This window comes from Phocoena sinus, chromosome 6, assembly GCF_008692025.1.
Source record: "Phocoena sinus isolate mPhoSin1 chromosome 6, mPhoSin1.pri, whole genome shotgun sequence".
Classification (NCBI taxonomy): domain Eukaryota; kingdom Metazoa; phylum Chordata; class Mammalia; order Artiodactyla; family Phocoenidae; genus Phocoena; species Phocoena sinus.
The window spans coordinates 82,771,179-82,787,704 of NC_045768.1; the positions used below are offsets into that span (position 1 = coordinate 82,771,179).

A 16,526-nucleotide genomic window follows, 5' to 3' on the forward strand; every position below is an offset into this window, starting at 1 on the left:
AAGCAAAGCCCAGGCCACCTGACTTCCCAGCTGGCTCTCTTTTTAACACACAATATAGTATATATGCACATATTTTGATTGAGGAAACAAGAAGTTAATGAAAAATAATCTCAAGTGTAATAAAATCAGGTAAACCAACTCCAATAGTCTTTAAAAGACATGGTTAGAGAAAGTAAACTGAAGACACCTTTTTCTTTCTACAAAAAAGGCAAGACAAACAAGTGTAAAAGCTAGAGATTTATTGTTATTTTGTGATTAATAAATTGTCAAATTGGTTATGACACTATCCCACACTGTATACCACCATATTCGCCAGTACAAAAGTTTTTAAACCATACTGAGGCATAAGGCAGAGAGAGCAGACACATGAATATCATCCTTAACAACTTCCTCTTAGCCATGCCTCCATCTTGACCTTTGTACATGTTTTTTTCCAGGGGAAAGTGTCAGAACAGTGCATGAAATGGTGGGCAACCTGCCTCTTTACCTTTTTTAATAGCAAGCAAACTTACAGAAGTAATGGAATTCAACTTGTATTTCCCCTTGATTTTACTGGTCTGAATTCACTTTAGGTTACTTTAACATCCTTTAACTGTACATGAGAGAATATAATGACCTAAGAGAATACTGAACCAGAGTCAGCCAAATACATTACTGACCCCAAAGTTATGTTTTAATTGGTCCTAAAGGAATGTACCACCCCAATAGTTTGAGAGTTAGGCAAACAGAATTTCTTTGGGGAGGGAAGAAAAAAGCTGTGGAACAGCCAAATGTACTCAACATTGTTAAAACGGCTCTTTGTTTTCACCCCTGAAAGATACTTCTTTACTACACTATATGCACAGAAATCCTAACAGAATCTTGGTTGCCAGTATTATTCAGGCTGGCCCAATCCAGGATAGATCCCCACCCCACCCCCAAAATTCCCCTCTCTCAGGCTCTGAAAAGCACAATATTTAACTATTTCTTAATAGAACTACCAAAACACTTCAGAAACAAGTGGCTCACAAATCATTTTAAATTCATGTATTGCCTGTGCATAAGAAAAATGATAAACCCAGAAGACAGTTCTATTTTTATATGGCAATTAAAAATAACTGAAACATCAAGACACTTTCAGTGAAAGCAACATTTCAATTACAAATTGTAATGCCTGTTAAACTACCTATGGGAGAAGCTGAAAAGTCCTAGGCAAATGCACTTTTGGGTTATACTACAGTGCTCCTTCAGTATGCACAAAGATTAAGGTAATTTACAGTCAATCTGTGAATGTTGAGACAATGTTACATCATCTTGTCTGTACAATTAAATGTCCTTAAAGAGATAACCAGAATCAACTTTTCTACTATATTTTCAACAAACCTGACTAACCGGTACTTTTGCTGAGATGTGTATCAAAGATGCTGTAAGATTCTACACAATCAGGAAATACTCAGCTTTAAAGTATTTCCTTATCTTCACTTTTTTGGTTACAGATGTTTTTGCTCAGATGATCTATTGCAATATGTTTCTAGAAATGCAGTCCCAAATGTGCATACACATTCTGTATACAAATAAAGCAAAAACTGTCAGTAGTATAAATCTTACAGCATTTTTGTTTGCAAAACTACATGCCAAAGTCACAATAAGCAATATTGTACCACAAATTACAAAGCGCAAATGATTTGCTTCTTTTTAATGCTTTTATTCTACATAAATTACTACCATAGGCTAATGTTTAAAAAGCAAATAAACTGGACAGATGCAGGACAAAAATCTGTTCACCCAACTATAAAAGGTGATATGTTTTTTAAAAATTACAATAAATGCAGAAGTGGTTGATGCATGCAGTAGCCTTAAATGAAAAAGCATTGATTCCCACTGTTCCAGGAAAAAACAAAAAACAAACAAACAAAAACACAGAGAAACCCACACATCTTACTGCACTCCACCTTAAAATGCATCATATTGCGTTTGTTTATAACAGCACAGAATTCCAGGAGTCAAAATGAAATAAAGCGGGTATTTTAAAGATTTAAGAGCCGTTATCAAAAATAAATTACATTTTTTCAAGATACAGAAATGCTGCTATGATGGTTGAGAGCCCAGTAACCTTTCAATAGCCGCATTGATATCACCTCCTGTGGCTATTAGCGCTTGCAAGTTTGCTTCACGGTTCAAAAATCCCATTGCACTGAGCTGTTCTAGTTGCTGCTGAAATCTGACTTCTGGATTCTGTAGCTGTTAAAGAAAAACAAACAAACAAACAAAAGCTCTAAGGAAAATCAGTCCATGTCACACCTAAATAATTTTAAAAATTTTAATTGCTTTTTAAAATAACATATGCTAGACTACTGAGCTATAAAAGAACTGGCCTCTCTAGAAACATATTCAACATATTTAAAAGTTCAATTAGCACTTTATTTTAAACAATCTAATTTATACCTAAACAATGATGTCAAAGATCATATAACTCTGCTTTAAAAAAAAAAAAAGCTTAATAGACTTCAACCATTACTTAAGAAGCTCATGAACATATAGGCAAACTTTAAAAAGTATGTATGCCAATAGTTTAGAATTAGATCATTTATTTTGTAGCTACTGAGCAATTGGGTAATTATAAAAGCCAGTGTCCTCATGTATAAAATTCTAAAGTTCTAAGGAGGCTTAGAATGTAGAATTAATTTCTGTATCAGCCAATCAAGTCTTGAGAAAAGAGTTCCAGTTTCACATGCACAGACTACACTTCTGACTGTTCAGCTCCACCTCCTTTTCAGAAATGATGTAAGACAAAAATACATAAATGATCACTCAATTCTGGGCAACCTGATAATGGCGAGGCCTGGAGATTGTTCAACTTAGATAACAATTTGGCCTAATACACGAAATCGTTTTTTCTTATTAATTCCAAGAATATTTACTGAGCCAGAAGTTATGCTAGGTATCGGAAGTACAAATTCTTTATAAGATAAAACTCTGACCTGTTTTTATTGTATTTAATAAGGCTTAAAATAAAAAAAACTATGCTGTATTTTCACCACATAGAAGTTTAAGGACAATCTACTGTAATAGGTTTGAACTGGGAATCATAATGGCATATTCTTAGTAAATAAATGATTCCAGATGCAAGAATATTAGGCATTCACATTTTTTAGCCATATCTGTGAGGTGTATATATGTAACAAAAGTTACCACAGGAGGCAGTAGTGGGTGGGGTGAGGTAGTTAGGAATTCTTTTACATCCAAGTACAAAGATTAGATAGAATTCAGGAGATACTGAGAATAACCAAGTTTCTATTCTTCCCTGACAAACTTTTATAAAATATAACCTATTTCAAATAATTTTCAAACAGGGACTGCAAAAAAGAATGCATTTTTAAAGGCAACTTTCAAAAATTAAGGCAAAGCATTTCTTCCCTTCAACTGTAACGTTTCCTTTAGTGTCCAATACAGTACCAAAGTTAACCATTTTTGTAATGCCTGTTTTTTAGAATCAATTAAGATTGCACTTTTCATTACAGGCTAAACCAAAAAGATGGCCACCTTCTTTTCTTTTCTTGAAATTTCTAAATTTCTAACATTAAGAAGAGCAGAAAAGAATCATTACCTGAGGATTCACTCCAGCAAGAGCCTGTAGCATTTGTTGGATAAACTGCTGGTGTCCAGATTCGGTGGTTCCTGCTGTGGGACTTGGGTTTTCACCAGACGCAGAATTAGAGCCACTGGTTCCTGAAGAGCCTCCAGTGCTTCCTAATGCCCCCAGGCCAGGAGTAAACCTAGAAAAAGCGTAAATTGTTAGTAAACCTAAACTCCTGCAAAACAAGAGGCCAGACCAGGCCAGCTGATGGTAAATCAGTTACATTTCAACACAGTATTAGCCAAGTTATCTTCTTAAAATAACCATTTTTAACTTTGAAAACTCTGTCTTAAATAAAACAATCTCAACCAAAAAAAGGCACGATGGCATTAAGTCTGAAATTCTCAGAGAAAAAAAACATTGTGCACCTTCATAATCTTCCCCAAACAAACCTACCCTGGGATGAGGCCAGGGGCTTCAGTCGCTAAGGTCTGTAAACCCTGCTGAATCTGTAACAAGGCCTGCATTGCTCTAGGGTTTGACATTGCTGATAACGTATCAGGATTCTGCATCTAAGGAAGAAAGAAAACCAGTGGTTACGAGGGAATTAAAGTCAGTGAAGGTAAAATTTAAATGTTTTCTTTGCTACACTTCTTGAGAAAATCTAATACCTTACTCCTAGACACTGTGAATCCATTATTTCTTTCCCAAAATAAACACAAGCACCTCCTCTTTGACAGCAATCTAGTGTGCAAATCGTTACTTGACCTCCTCCCAAGTCCATCATGAAAGCCATTTTTCATAATGAAAGACAATCAGGAGCTCCTCTGGAAGCCACAGCTGTTCCCCATTTACCAACAGATAAAAGTATTATTTCTGAGAGACAACCTCCAAAAGCACAGTTTATATAACATGGTAATAATGGTGAAAGCCACATATTCCTCCTGACCAAGTGTTATCCGTTGCTGATGTAACAATTTTACCAGATACACTCTAAAACAATAGTTCCAAAGGTGAAGTTAATACATGTGTCCGGTTCAGCTTCCCTACTTCCAAATATACACCACATGACTAACCAAAAAAGATAGGCTTCCATCATTACAACAGATCAAGGACACTAACCTTGGATTATGGTTTACAGGCCTGAGGATCATTTGCATAATATTTAAAATCCCTCCCTAGAACTACCAGTTTCAAAATGCCAAGACTGACTTCTCTTCTTTTTAAATAATAAAATTACCATGGCCATCTCAAGTACTTTTCTAATAATAAAACCTTCTTTATATGACAACACCGACAATTTTAATCTTGCTAATTCGAGTTTGAGGAATGAGATCTACCCCTTGGAAAACAGGCATTCTATTAATTTGGAGTACCTGAAACATTACAAAGAAATCAAACATGTAAAATAGGATAGGGTAGCTCTTTCCTGTTCCTAGAGATTAGTTAAACCATAAAGTGTAACATGACAATGAAGCACTTCAAAGTTAGTAAAGTGAAAGGAAATGGTTTATGGTATTAACGAAGCATTCAAAATCCTAAATCCTCAAAAGCAAAAACCAAATGGTCCTTTCCTCAGAATTTATATTTAAAAAATATAAGCAAAAGTTCAGCAGTGAAATGGGGCTCAATTAAGATCAAGCTGAATTCTCTGCAAATTGACAGCAGACTGTATTCTACATTTTGCTATCAGCCAGAGAAAAGCAAGGAAAATGTTTATCACCAAACTTTTTCAAGCAAATCATTACCGAAGATAGCTAGCATCTTTTCTTACTCACTTGTTGGAGGAAAGTTGGGAGCTGTTGTCTCATTTGTTCTTGAAGCTGAGGATTTCCAGCAAATAGGGGATTATTCAGCATCATCTATGGGGCAAGTGTTCAAACAATTTTAACTGGAAATATCTGAAACAAGTAATGTACCTTGTTTAATAGTCTATCTTCCCCCAAGTGCCTAATCTGGCACTTAACAGGGAGGAAGGTAGAACATGAATAAAAAAGGGAAGATACTGTCCACAAAAGGGATTGCCAAAACAACAAAAACAAAAACGAGGCATCTTCTCTCTCAATGGGAATGGTGATTATGATAATGACATGCAATATCCTAAAAAATAAAAGCAACCATTTCTTTGACTTTTCCTTAAGGTGAATATTTGCCCTTGAAAGAAAAATGGGAGTAACTGGCATTCATGAAGATATATTTTCTGCTACACTGACAGAACAAACATAAGCATCAATACATGAAACTATACATGGCTTGCACAGACACCTCAACACACAAGTGGCAAGCACAGAGAAAATCCACATCTGGAACTGCTATATCTACCTGCCTACTGCAAAACAGATAATATTAGGTCCAGAAAAATAACACCGCAGAACAGCAACCAACTTGCCAGAGAAATGGAGCTGCTAGGTAAATATAAGCCTAGGACTAGCACCGATAGATCTCTGGGGATAAAGTATTAAAATGCTTTAAAAAGACCTTAAAAGATGTAAATCCATTTGAGAACACGAAGATTAGCCTCTGGATTTCACCTCACTACCACCACAGATGAGAAAAATGGCATGCCTCCTAACCTTCAAATGGGTGTTAAGAGTTAAAAAGTCAGGGTCAATATTAACATGATGTTGTATACCTGAAAATAAGATTACAATACACGATCAGCATAACCAGAAACTAGTAAATTCTCATAGCTTCAAAAAAGACAAATTTTTATATCAGTTCCCCCAGATGGAGTGAAAAGTCAACTAACAATGATTTACTGATAGCCTATTTACCAGTCCACATCCAAAGTCTGGGGGGGGGGGTGGGGGGATGATCCTTGCCCTCAAGTAATTAACTATATTTGAGAGAAATTATATGTTAACTACTAGAAGTAGAGAGAATTCTTCCCTCCCTCCTTTAGTTTATCAATTGTTGCAAAGTAGATTAATTTCAACAAAATAAAGTAGGAAGAAGTCAGACAATGTTTTATGGATATACAGCATTTATTTCAAAGTGACCAATAAGTTCACAGTAAATAAAGTAAAACCTACTTGAGACCAACAAACCTGCTTAACGGCTCCAGTCAAATATTTTTTATTATGAACATATATCAATAAAGTTATCACATTTATCTTTCAGGATTCATGTTATTTGAACAAGTGTGTCATCTTAAACTGATTCATTCCTTCTCAGAAAATTGTATCTCGTTTGATTAGGATATTTCTCCTAACGTACCTGACCGTATATAACAACAGTTTTTACAATCAGACTTCTTTGAATACTTAAAAATCAAAATCAGAATAGAGAAACTACAAACTTTGATCTGCTGGTAACCAAAGTACATTGTAAGCATTTCTAACAACTGTCTATATATAATAAAGGACGATTCATACCTAGCTTTCTTTTGCCAACATTTTGTTTTAGAGTAAAAAAGCAGCATACAAAAGTGCTCAATCACTTTATAAATGTAAAATTGTTAAATGGCCGGGAATGTGCTTGTTAAAGTCAAAATTTTAAAGCAAGACGCACATTTAATGCTTATTATTAATTAGCTAAATATACATTTAAAACCATACAAATAGGATCACTCTGCATACATATTTTCCATTTATTTTAAACAAAAGTACTATCACAGTAAGTTGAAGCATTTAATAGTAATAACTGAGTCTAATAATTTTCTTATGAATAAAACAGTATTTCATAAAACGTACCTACAATATACAAAATTTAAAGTATACAAAAAATTTATCTAAAATATCCTTACTTCCAATTTTACAAATTTTAAGAGGACAGAAGCTGTTGCTGAGGCTTGCAACTCAAAGGTATCTGCTATATACTTGAATCAACATGGTTCCAAATTTTAGAAGTATAAAAACTGTTTCATTTGACATAATGAAGAAAGTGATTAACTTTAAAAGCTTTTAAAATTCTGGAAATGGAAAGTGACTATAAAGGAAACTATTTCAAATTCCCAACATTCCACAGAAGGGAAGCCATTCTTAATAAATAGCAAATACAAATCACAGATGATCAAGGTTTAGTTCACATTCTCCAAGGTTTTTCAAGCCCAATGGTTCTTAACTCTATGGGTATATCAGAATCACCTAGGGAACTTGGGGGAAAAAAAATTCAATACAGTTATACCAAAATCTCTCAGGACAGGGCTAAGAATTTTTTTTTTTTTTAATTTTAAAGTTCCCAAGGTCATTCTAAATGTCAAGCTAGGGTTGAGATCCACTCATTTTTTTTAGTTATGGTCTGTTCAGAAACAAGTTAGAAAATGAATTATTTAATAAAGGACCAGTATACTAACTTTGGGTGGAGATCTGTAACGGAAAGAATGAGAATACTGTTCCCACAAATCTCTCTTCACCAATAGTAAACAATTTCAGGCTATTTTATAACTGCCATTTTGAACATGACTATTATTCAGAATCTAATAAATAAAAGTATCAAATGTATTAACACTTCTAAATCACCTTCAAGATTTACCTTACACTAAAGAATAGGCTTCAAAAGGGAGACCAATTCAAAACTTTTGTATTCATCTCCTATATCAACATATGCAGATACAAACTAAACCTGCACTTCTTTCTGAAGGGAGTGAACAGCGGAAATGAAGCTGTTTTAATTATATTGTGAAGTATTAATTTACTGTAAAGAAACAAACTGTCCAAAAAATTCGAGATGCAGTTTGCATACTTTTCTAGTGTGTTAAGGCAGCACACACAAATGTGCCAAAATCACAATTATTTGATTAGGCCACTTCAATACACAGTGCTCAGTCCTTTATAATACAATTATAAACTCACCTGTGCAGCAAGGTCAGGGTTCTGGCTTAGTGACTGCATCATGCTTCTCATGTAGGGGGCAGACAACATGTTTTGCATAAGTTGTGGGTTTTCAGTTATTTGTTGCAACAAGCTCTGCATTCCTGGTGTGTTGAACATACTAGCTGAAAGTTTGTTTAGAAAAAAAAAAAAGACATTTTATCAAGGAAAAGATACATAAAATAAAGTTTTAAAACACATATACTGTGCATAATTTTAGCAACTGCAGATAAATACACATATTACTTATCAATTGAACTAAGAAAGAATTCTAAAACTAAGATCTCCAAAACTACACGCCCAACATATACCAATAAAGGAGGGTTTATGGACTTTAAACATTCTGGTTGCATTTATAGGAAAATCACATCTTATGGAAAGGCTAGGTTCTAAAAAATCAATTTAAAGCAAAAATTTGATATGGTAAAAATTACTGAAAAAACCTCATTAAGTGAAGAAGTCTGAGCCAACTTTTCCTCCAGGATCGCTTAATTAGAATCATATTCAGCACTCAATATATGTTCCCACTTAAGAAAGAAGGAAGCCTTCTCGCCCAGGCCTCCACCCCATTTTCACTGACTCCTGGCACTCAATGAATTCAACCCCAAATTAAGGGAGCTTCTTCTTACTTCAGTTTCCCCATCTGTAAAATGGGGTAAACAGTATCTACCTGATAGAGTGGTTTTTACAATTAAATTAACGTGTAGATGCTTGTTACTATTATTCTTTTTTGTAGACAGCTATAGCTAAATTTACGTGAATTCAATGTTCTTTGAAAACTAATTAATTTGTTCCACATATATCCAGATTTTCACCTGCTGGCTAGATATACTCAAACTCAAGTAAACTTACAACTGATTAGCTTTTTCATTTCCCTTCTGTTCTTATTCCACCCAGTGTAGTTTAATGGGCTCAAAACATTTGACTCTTCCAGCTTACCTTTCTAGTTTATTATAATTCTGCTCTTTTTCTGTAATAATTTTTGCTTTTCCTATTCTCTCATGTTATTTCAATTTAGGTTTCTTCCCCCCACATCCTAGAGTCCAAGGATATTCAAAGATAGCTGATAAACATAGCCTGCAGGGCAAATATGGCCCATGACCTGTTTTTGTACAGCCCATGAGCTAAAAATGGTTTTTACATTTTTAAATGGTTGAAAAAATAATAATGATAAAATCTGAAAACTGTATGAAATGCAAACTTCAAGATCCGTAAGTAACATTTTATTGGAACATAGTCATGCTCCCTCATTTATTATCTATAGCTGCCTCTGCACTACAAAAGCAGAGTCGTTTCGACAGAGGCTCCACATGGCACTATCATACTGCTCTATACTGCTGTTCAGCATACCACAAATCAGTGAGTCAGTTATACCTCATGCCATACAAATCACTGTAGCATGCTGTTATTTCTTTTTTCATTACCACTGCATACCAATTATGTCAGAACAAGAAGAAAAAGGGGAGAATTGGACTATGAATGCCCTGCTTTTAAGGCACAGAAGAATATGGATTACTTTATCTAATGAGATGGCAAAACTGTATTTACTATGCAATGACACTGAAAGAATACAATACACTTCAACACTGCTACAACACTTATCACAGTATTCCCAACTCACAGTAAAGTGAGAAAAATACAAAATCTAAAATACAATTATCTCATCATAGCCAAACTGCTTCACAAAAATAAAAAATGAAAATAAGGCTGCAACCAAAGTTAGGTTCCCAAATGGTTCTTTTGTTAGCCAAGCAAGGAAAGCAGTACACTAGTGGTGATTAATTACCATGATTATTTAAATCTTGACTGCGGCAGCCAAATAAATGTGTCCACAGAAAATAAACTTGAGACCATTAGCATTTCAAGGAAAACAGTTTCTCAAGAGTTAAAGGACGTTGGGCTCTACATCAATAATCAATTAAAAAACAATGCAGGGACTTCCCTGGTGGTCCAGTGGTTAAGACTGTCCTCCCAATGCAGGGGGCCTGGGTTGGATCCCTGCTCAGGTAACTAGATCCTGCATGCTACAACAAAGATCCCACACGTGGCAATGAAGATCCCACGTGCCACAACTAAGACCTGGCGCAGCCAAATAAATAAATATATTTTTAAAAATTATACAGAATATGAAACTACATAATTTTTTTTAAATGAAAATTATTTTGAGTAGTATTCCTTGCTTCTTGACAAATGTTACTGATACTGCTCAGTTCTTGTATTTGAGGAGTCAATGTCAAGTTTGAAGTAACTGAAAAATTAATTTTTATAAACAGTCTCCATGGACTAACAGGCAAAAACTATTTTCAAAGTTGAGAGAACACTCATTTGGTACAACCTGAGGGAGAATCTGCTAAGATGTGCTACATCTGATGATGATAAAAACACATGTGGAGTATTAAAAGAATTACTTGGACAAAGATATAATGCTTATAAAGTATTTTTAATGCTTATAAGTATTTAAATGCTTATAAGGTATTTGAAGACTATAGTTAATCACTGTCTTATTCATCAGCAGGTACTCTGGAACATATTTTGAACTTTCACGTTATTCAACTGGTAAGAGTATCAATGATGAACTTCACTTCACTCCGGTGAACTCAGCCATAGTCAATATCATGAACTTTTGTCAGAAATATGCTGACTTGCCCAAACAGCAGTTTGACGGCTTAACAGAGGTCAAGTTTTCTGGTTTTGTTTGTTTGTGTTTAAAGAGATAAAGTTTTACTGCCATTTTTTTTAGCTCAGAGCTAAGACTGAAATTCTTCTGAACCACTCGACCACCATTATCAAACAATAAATAAATGACTTTGGAAATTACCTTTTGCTAAAGACTTGGTAATGTTTCTCAATGAATTCCCAAAATTACAAGGCAAAACAGCATTTATACGCCAAACTCATACTGTGGTTAAGTCATTCTGACAACAAATGAAATTGTTTGAATCACAGGCAATGTCAGGCTGCTTTATACATTCTCGTGCTGTCAAGTTAAAACAAGCAGCAAGTTCTCCATTCCCACAAATGTGCAGTAAAGATAGTTTTGAGCTCACAGTATTGTTCCAACAGCATTTTTTGGACCTCAGTGCAAGTGCAAAGAAATATCCACATTTTAAAATTCATTTAATTGTATAATTGAGGCACTAACACCTAATCTTCAATTGGAAGTGATTAATCTGTCATGACATGCTAAAAGCCAAAAAGAATCTAACAGAATCCTATAAATGCTTTCCAACTGATGAATATGCTACTGTAATAATATATTTTGGGAATGAACACACATTTGAATGAAATAAGTAAAATCTCATTACCTATCAGTATTACCAGATGAACATCTGCGAATGATTTGCAATTGACAAAAGGAAACACTGTGAACATCAATTAAGCAAAATGTCATCCCTAAAAAGAATTCCATTCCTATCATTAGTTGTTATGTGTAAGAAAATGTTATACCCAATTATTATTACATTTTTAATTCCATCAATAAAAGAACTTGTGGAACTTTGCTTTCTCTCCTAATGTAATACTTCTTTTTTTTTTTTTTGGCCACGCCACATGGCTTGCGGGATCCTCATTCTCTGACCAGGGATCAAACCCACGCTCTAGGCAGTGAAAACATGGAGTCCTGGGCTTCCCTGGTGGTGCAGTGGTTGAGAGTCCGCCTTCCAATGCAGGGGACACAGGTTCGTGCCCCGGTGCGGGAGGATCCCACATGCCGCGGAGCGGCTGGGCCCGTGAGCCATGGCTGCTGGGCCTGCGCGTCCGGAGCCTGTGCTCCGCAACAGGAGAGGCCACAACAGTGAGAGGCCCACGTACCACACACACACACAAAAAAACATGGAGTCCTAACCATTGGACCACTGGGGAATTCCCTTCATAATGTGATATTCTTGATTTTGCCTCTTGGCCTGCAAAGCCTAAAGTATTATATCCCTTTGCAGAAAAAATTTGCTGACCCCTGCTCTAAGATTTCCTCACCGTCCAGAGTGAGCGCTTACAGGGCAAAAGAAGAGTCACAAATTTCACCTTTCAGGTATATGAGGTGTACTTATGAATATATATGCATACCTAACTAACTTCGAAGAGTTGAGTAAACATTATAATAGTAAAAAAATATAATAAGAATGTTAAGCCATCAGGGTACATTAGTTTTTGTTGTTTCTTATTTTCCTTTGATGGAAATATTAACATGAAATCTTAAATACTGTATCAAGCCATTAAATAAAAAATCTGAGTAAGAAGTTGCAAAACCATTTTTTGTTTGTAAGACAAAGTTGTTACTACAGACACCACGCTACAGTAAAAAAAAAACAATTCGCCTATCAGTGGGGAAACCCAATTAAACCTTTGTTGTCTCTGCTCTTAGACCTCTAAAATGTGAATAAAGCATCTCTCTCATAAGTCTGTCAATAAGAATCAAATAAGCATTAAGTAAAATCAGAACAGGATAATTCTTTTCCTTGTTTTAAACATGGTATTATCTGGATGTTTAGACTTATCGCAGTGATCATTTTGTAATCTATATAAATATTGTATCATTACATTTTACACCTGACACCTGAAGCTAATACGTTATATGTCAATCATACCTTAATTTTTTTAAATGGTATTAAATTTTTATAAAAAGATTTTGTATTTTATCCAAAAACCTGATGATATCCACTGTATTCTATAAAGGAATATATACTACGGTGACCATTCTGATTATTTCCTCTCAGTAGTGAATTTTTTTAAATTCCTCATCCAGCATCTCATTTTTCTATTTCCTCTGCCAAAACATAGGTATCCTTTTAAACATACCTAATCACTCTCACCTTAGGGACATGGCTCTGTGCTTTCATTTCTTCTCATTTAAATGCTAACTTTTAGGACTAAAATCATCATTCTGGCTACTGATTTTGGACCTAATTCTTAACATGTTAAACATCTAAATAGTTGAAAAGGATATCCACTTACTGAGTCTGGTCTACAGAAAAATGACCAAAAGTAAATTCCTAACCTGCTCACACATCAGAATCTCTAGTAACTTTACACAAACACAGATCTTAAACTCCACTGTGGCAGATTCTGATCCTTAAGGTCTGAGGTTAAGACTTAGAAATCTGATTTTTAAACAAAACTGGCAGGTACTCTGATGCAGCTAGTTTAGTCCTGGTGTCAGGAGTGGATACCCATTGTTTTCTATAAAAGAACACAAAACTGGACTAAAGCCAAGGAAAATGTGTCCCAGTGATTAAGTACACAGGTAACTGTGTTACCCCTACACTTCAGTTTTCCTATGCTGTTGAAAGGAGAAGACAACCCACTTCTCCCAAACCATCTTATGAGAAGAGAAAACCACAAAACTGCCTCTGGAAACCTTCAAGTAACCTCATGCACTAAAATGCACACAAGTGATTAACACTAATTATTATGTATTTAAAGCATCCTTAAAAAACAAAAAAAGCACCTTGCAACATGAAAAGATAGTTCACAAAAGTTGTTCCTCATACACACACAAAAGCACTACGGATAACAGTATAAGATATGTTTTCATTGTCCGAATAAGTGAGAACAAAGGGAAAAAGTATCAGTTGTTATGAGCATACCTCCTACTCCAGGCCCCAAATTTGGCACAGTAGAACTCTGCCCGGCAGTGCCACTGGCAGCACCACTACTTGTGCCCCCCACGGCACTGGTGGTGCCACTGGAAGCTGATGAACTCTGAGAAGCCTGTGGAGCCCATGGATTGGGTAATGGATCTCTATTTTCTGTACGGGAAGGTTGACTACCTTCACCTGAGGATGTATTGCTCACTAAGGAAGCAAACGGATTGCCACCAAACTGTAATAAAAGACACAAAAATTATAAAGAATAAGCTTTTGTTTTAAGTAACAGATATGGAACTCTTTGTTAATGAAAATTGCATTTCTGCATATAAAGGCAACCCTCAACCACACACATATTTATGTTAAAACAGGAGCCTTGGCCTGAGCCTCAGAGCCTGTGTTATTACCTGTTCTTGTGCAGCACTCAGCATTGGTTCCTGAATATCTGTGTACATGCGCCGTAAAGCATTATATCCCCCCGGGATGCTTTCCAGGTTGCTCAAAGCTCGGTCCTGGTTTCTCATCATTTCCTGCATCATTGCTGGATTCCTAGCAAGTTCCAATGTCTAAGAAAAAGATTTCCGGGGGGGGGAAAAAGGTGCTGAAATACACATGAACTATTTTAGCTATTAACTGCCACAGTTAATTTCATAAGTTTTCTAATTCTATGAATTAGCAATCTTCAATATTTAAATCAGAAAATTATTCTGAATAATTCCTGTTGGAAATCACCTCAAAAAGCTAACATTCAAATAACATCAAAAGAGAAGCACTTTGCTATGCATGACTGTCCATCTCTTGAATTGGACTCTTTTTATTTCTTAAATCTGCAAAATAACTATTTACAAAAATCTTTAAAATACAGCATAAAATTCAAAGTTCAAATAGTTCGAATTACAGCTTTGTTGAGTTTTCCTGAACAAGGATTAGGAATTTTTTTTTTAGCTTATAAATATGGCAAGCTCTTTAAATACAGAAAATTAAATAGGAAGAAGTAAGTATATAATTTCTTAGCTAAATGAAACTTTCCACATACTTGTCTCATAATATCTGGATTATTCAGCATATGACTAATTTCTGGATTTCTCTGTATCAACTGCTGCATTTGTGGATTGGCCATAATTAACTGCCTCATCAGGTCAGGATTTGAAAGCATGCTCTGGACAAAGGGATTCTCCATGATCTGGACCATCATTTCAGGATTGGACATAAGTTGCCGCTGCATCTGGCTCTGTAGTTCAGAGAAGTTGGTAGTATTCAAACCCAAGCTACTCAGACCTGCAAGTCCTCCAAGCCCACCTAAGAAGATAAAGAGAAAAACACACATAAATGAAATTCAGAAGTTTTATCATTAATACGACTAGGCTAAAATATGAAGATGCAAAAATATTAACTGAATCAACAGCCTATTAACAGAAAACCATTCAGTTTAAAGCAAAAATAGAATTCCTATTACTTTCATAAGTACATGTTTAATTTCTATAATTCAGACTTGTAAAAAATGCACTCACTTTGATATTTAAGTATAAGTAATAAAACCAAATAAATATATATTTCCTATGTGTAGTATCATACAAAAATATATTTGGTCTTTGTCCCTGGTTCTAGGCACAGACCTCCTAAAACCCTTAGAATTTCCTGACTGAAGGGAATGTCTTTTGTTATTTGTAACAAGCCCCTTTGGATCACACTTCATTTATGCTAATGATGTTTCTTAGGGTGGAGCCCCTAGACAGCCTCAGGATGGGGTGGTCACCACAAAGACCAAGTGATTTGAGAGTTGGAACTTTCAGCCCCATCCAGGACTTAGAAGAGGATATAGAGATGGAGTTCTGTGAAACTCTTGTGCAGTGAGGTTCAGAAGCTTCTGGGTTGGTGAACACATCTAGGTGCTATTAGGAGGACATGCCCAGAGAGGGCATAGAAGCTCCGCACTCTTCCCCCACCCCCCATGCCTTGCCCTATGCTTCTCTTCCACTTAGTTATTTCTGAGACGTATCCTTTATAATAAACTGGTACATTTAAGTAAAGTGTTTTCCTGAGTTCTGTGAGCCATTCTAGCAAATTACCAAACCTGATAAGGGGGTTGTGGGAACACCTGATTTAAAGCCTGCCAGTCAGAAGTACTGGTAGCCTGAGACCTGGACTGGTATCTGAAGTAGGAGCAGTCATGGGGGACTAAGTCCTTTAACTTGTGGGATCTGACACTAACTCCAAGTAGGCAGTGTCCAAATTGAACTACTGGATACCCACCCAGGCAGTGTTGGAGAACTGGCTGGTGTCAGAAACACACCCCGGAATATGTCCGCAAAGGAAGAAATGAAAAATATACAGATTATACTTCTAATAATCTCTTTCCAGAAGACTACTTTAAGTTTAGCAAGTAGAATTCACCCATGACTGGTTGGAACAGAGCTGCTGCCTATCATGAAAATAGATGTCTCTCTGGAGGAATTAAATCATGGAGAAACCTAACAGATCCAAGAGGATGATTAAGTGCTTATTGTAAAACTTTGTAAAATTATATAACCAGCCAAATGCATTCATTCCTCACTTACTGAGCCCTGTGCTACATGC

The 16,526-nt window shown here is 35.6% G+C and overlaps 1 protein-coding gene across 3 annotated transcripts in view; it reads right to left on the minus strand.

The window, feature by feature from the left end:
* Positions 1 to 222: 222 nt before the first annotated feature.
* The window catches only part of UBQLN1 (ubiquilin 1), a 49,176-nt gene continuing 32,872 nt past the window's right edge, over positions 223 to 16,526 (minus strand). The window contains exons 4-11 of one of the 3 annotated variants that reach the window (XM_032634057.1): positions 14,986 to 15,248; positions 14,357 to 14,515; positions 13,950 to 14,184; positions 8,350 to 8,492; positions 5,335 to 5,418; positions 4,013 to 4,128; positions 3,587 to 3,755; positions 223 to 2,220 (exon numbers count right to left, since the gene is read on the minus strand). In XM_032634057.1, coding sequence (XP_032489948.1) covers positions 2,068 to 2,220; positions 3,587 to 3,755; positions 4,013 to 4,128; positions 5,335 to 5,418; positions 8,350 to 8,492; positions 13,950 to 14,184; positions 14,357 to 14,515; positions 14,986 to 15,248 — 1,322 coding nt within the window. In that variant the 3' untranslated portion in view covers positions 223 to 2,067. The remainder of the gene's footprint in view (positions 2,221 to 3,586; positions 3,756 to 4,012; positions 4,129 to 5,334; positions 5,419 to 8,349; positions 8,493 to 13,949; positions 14,185 to 14,356; positions 14,516 to 14,985; positions 15,249 to 16,526) is intronic. The other 2 variants (XM_032634058.1, XM_032634060.1) reach the window with 2 other exon arrangements.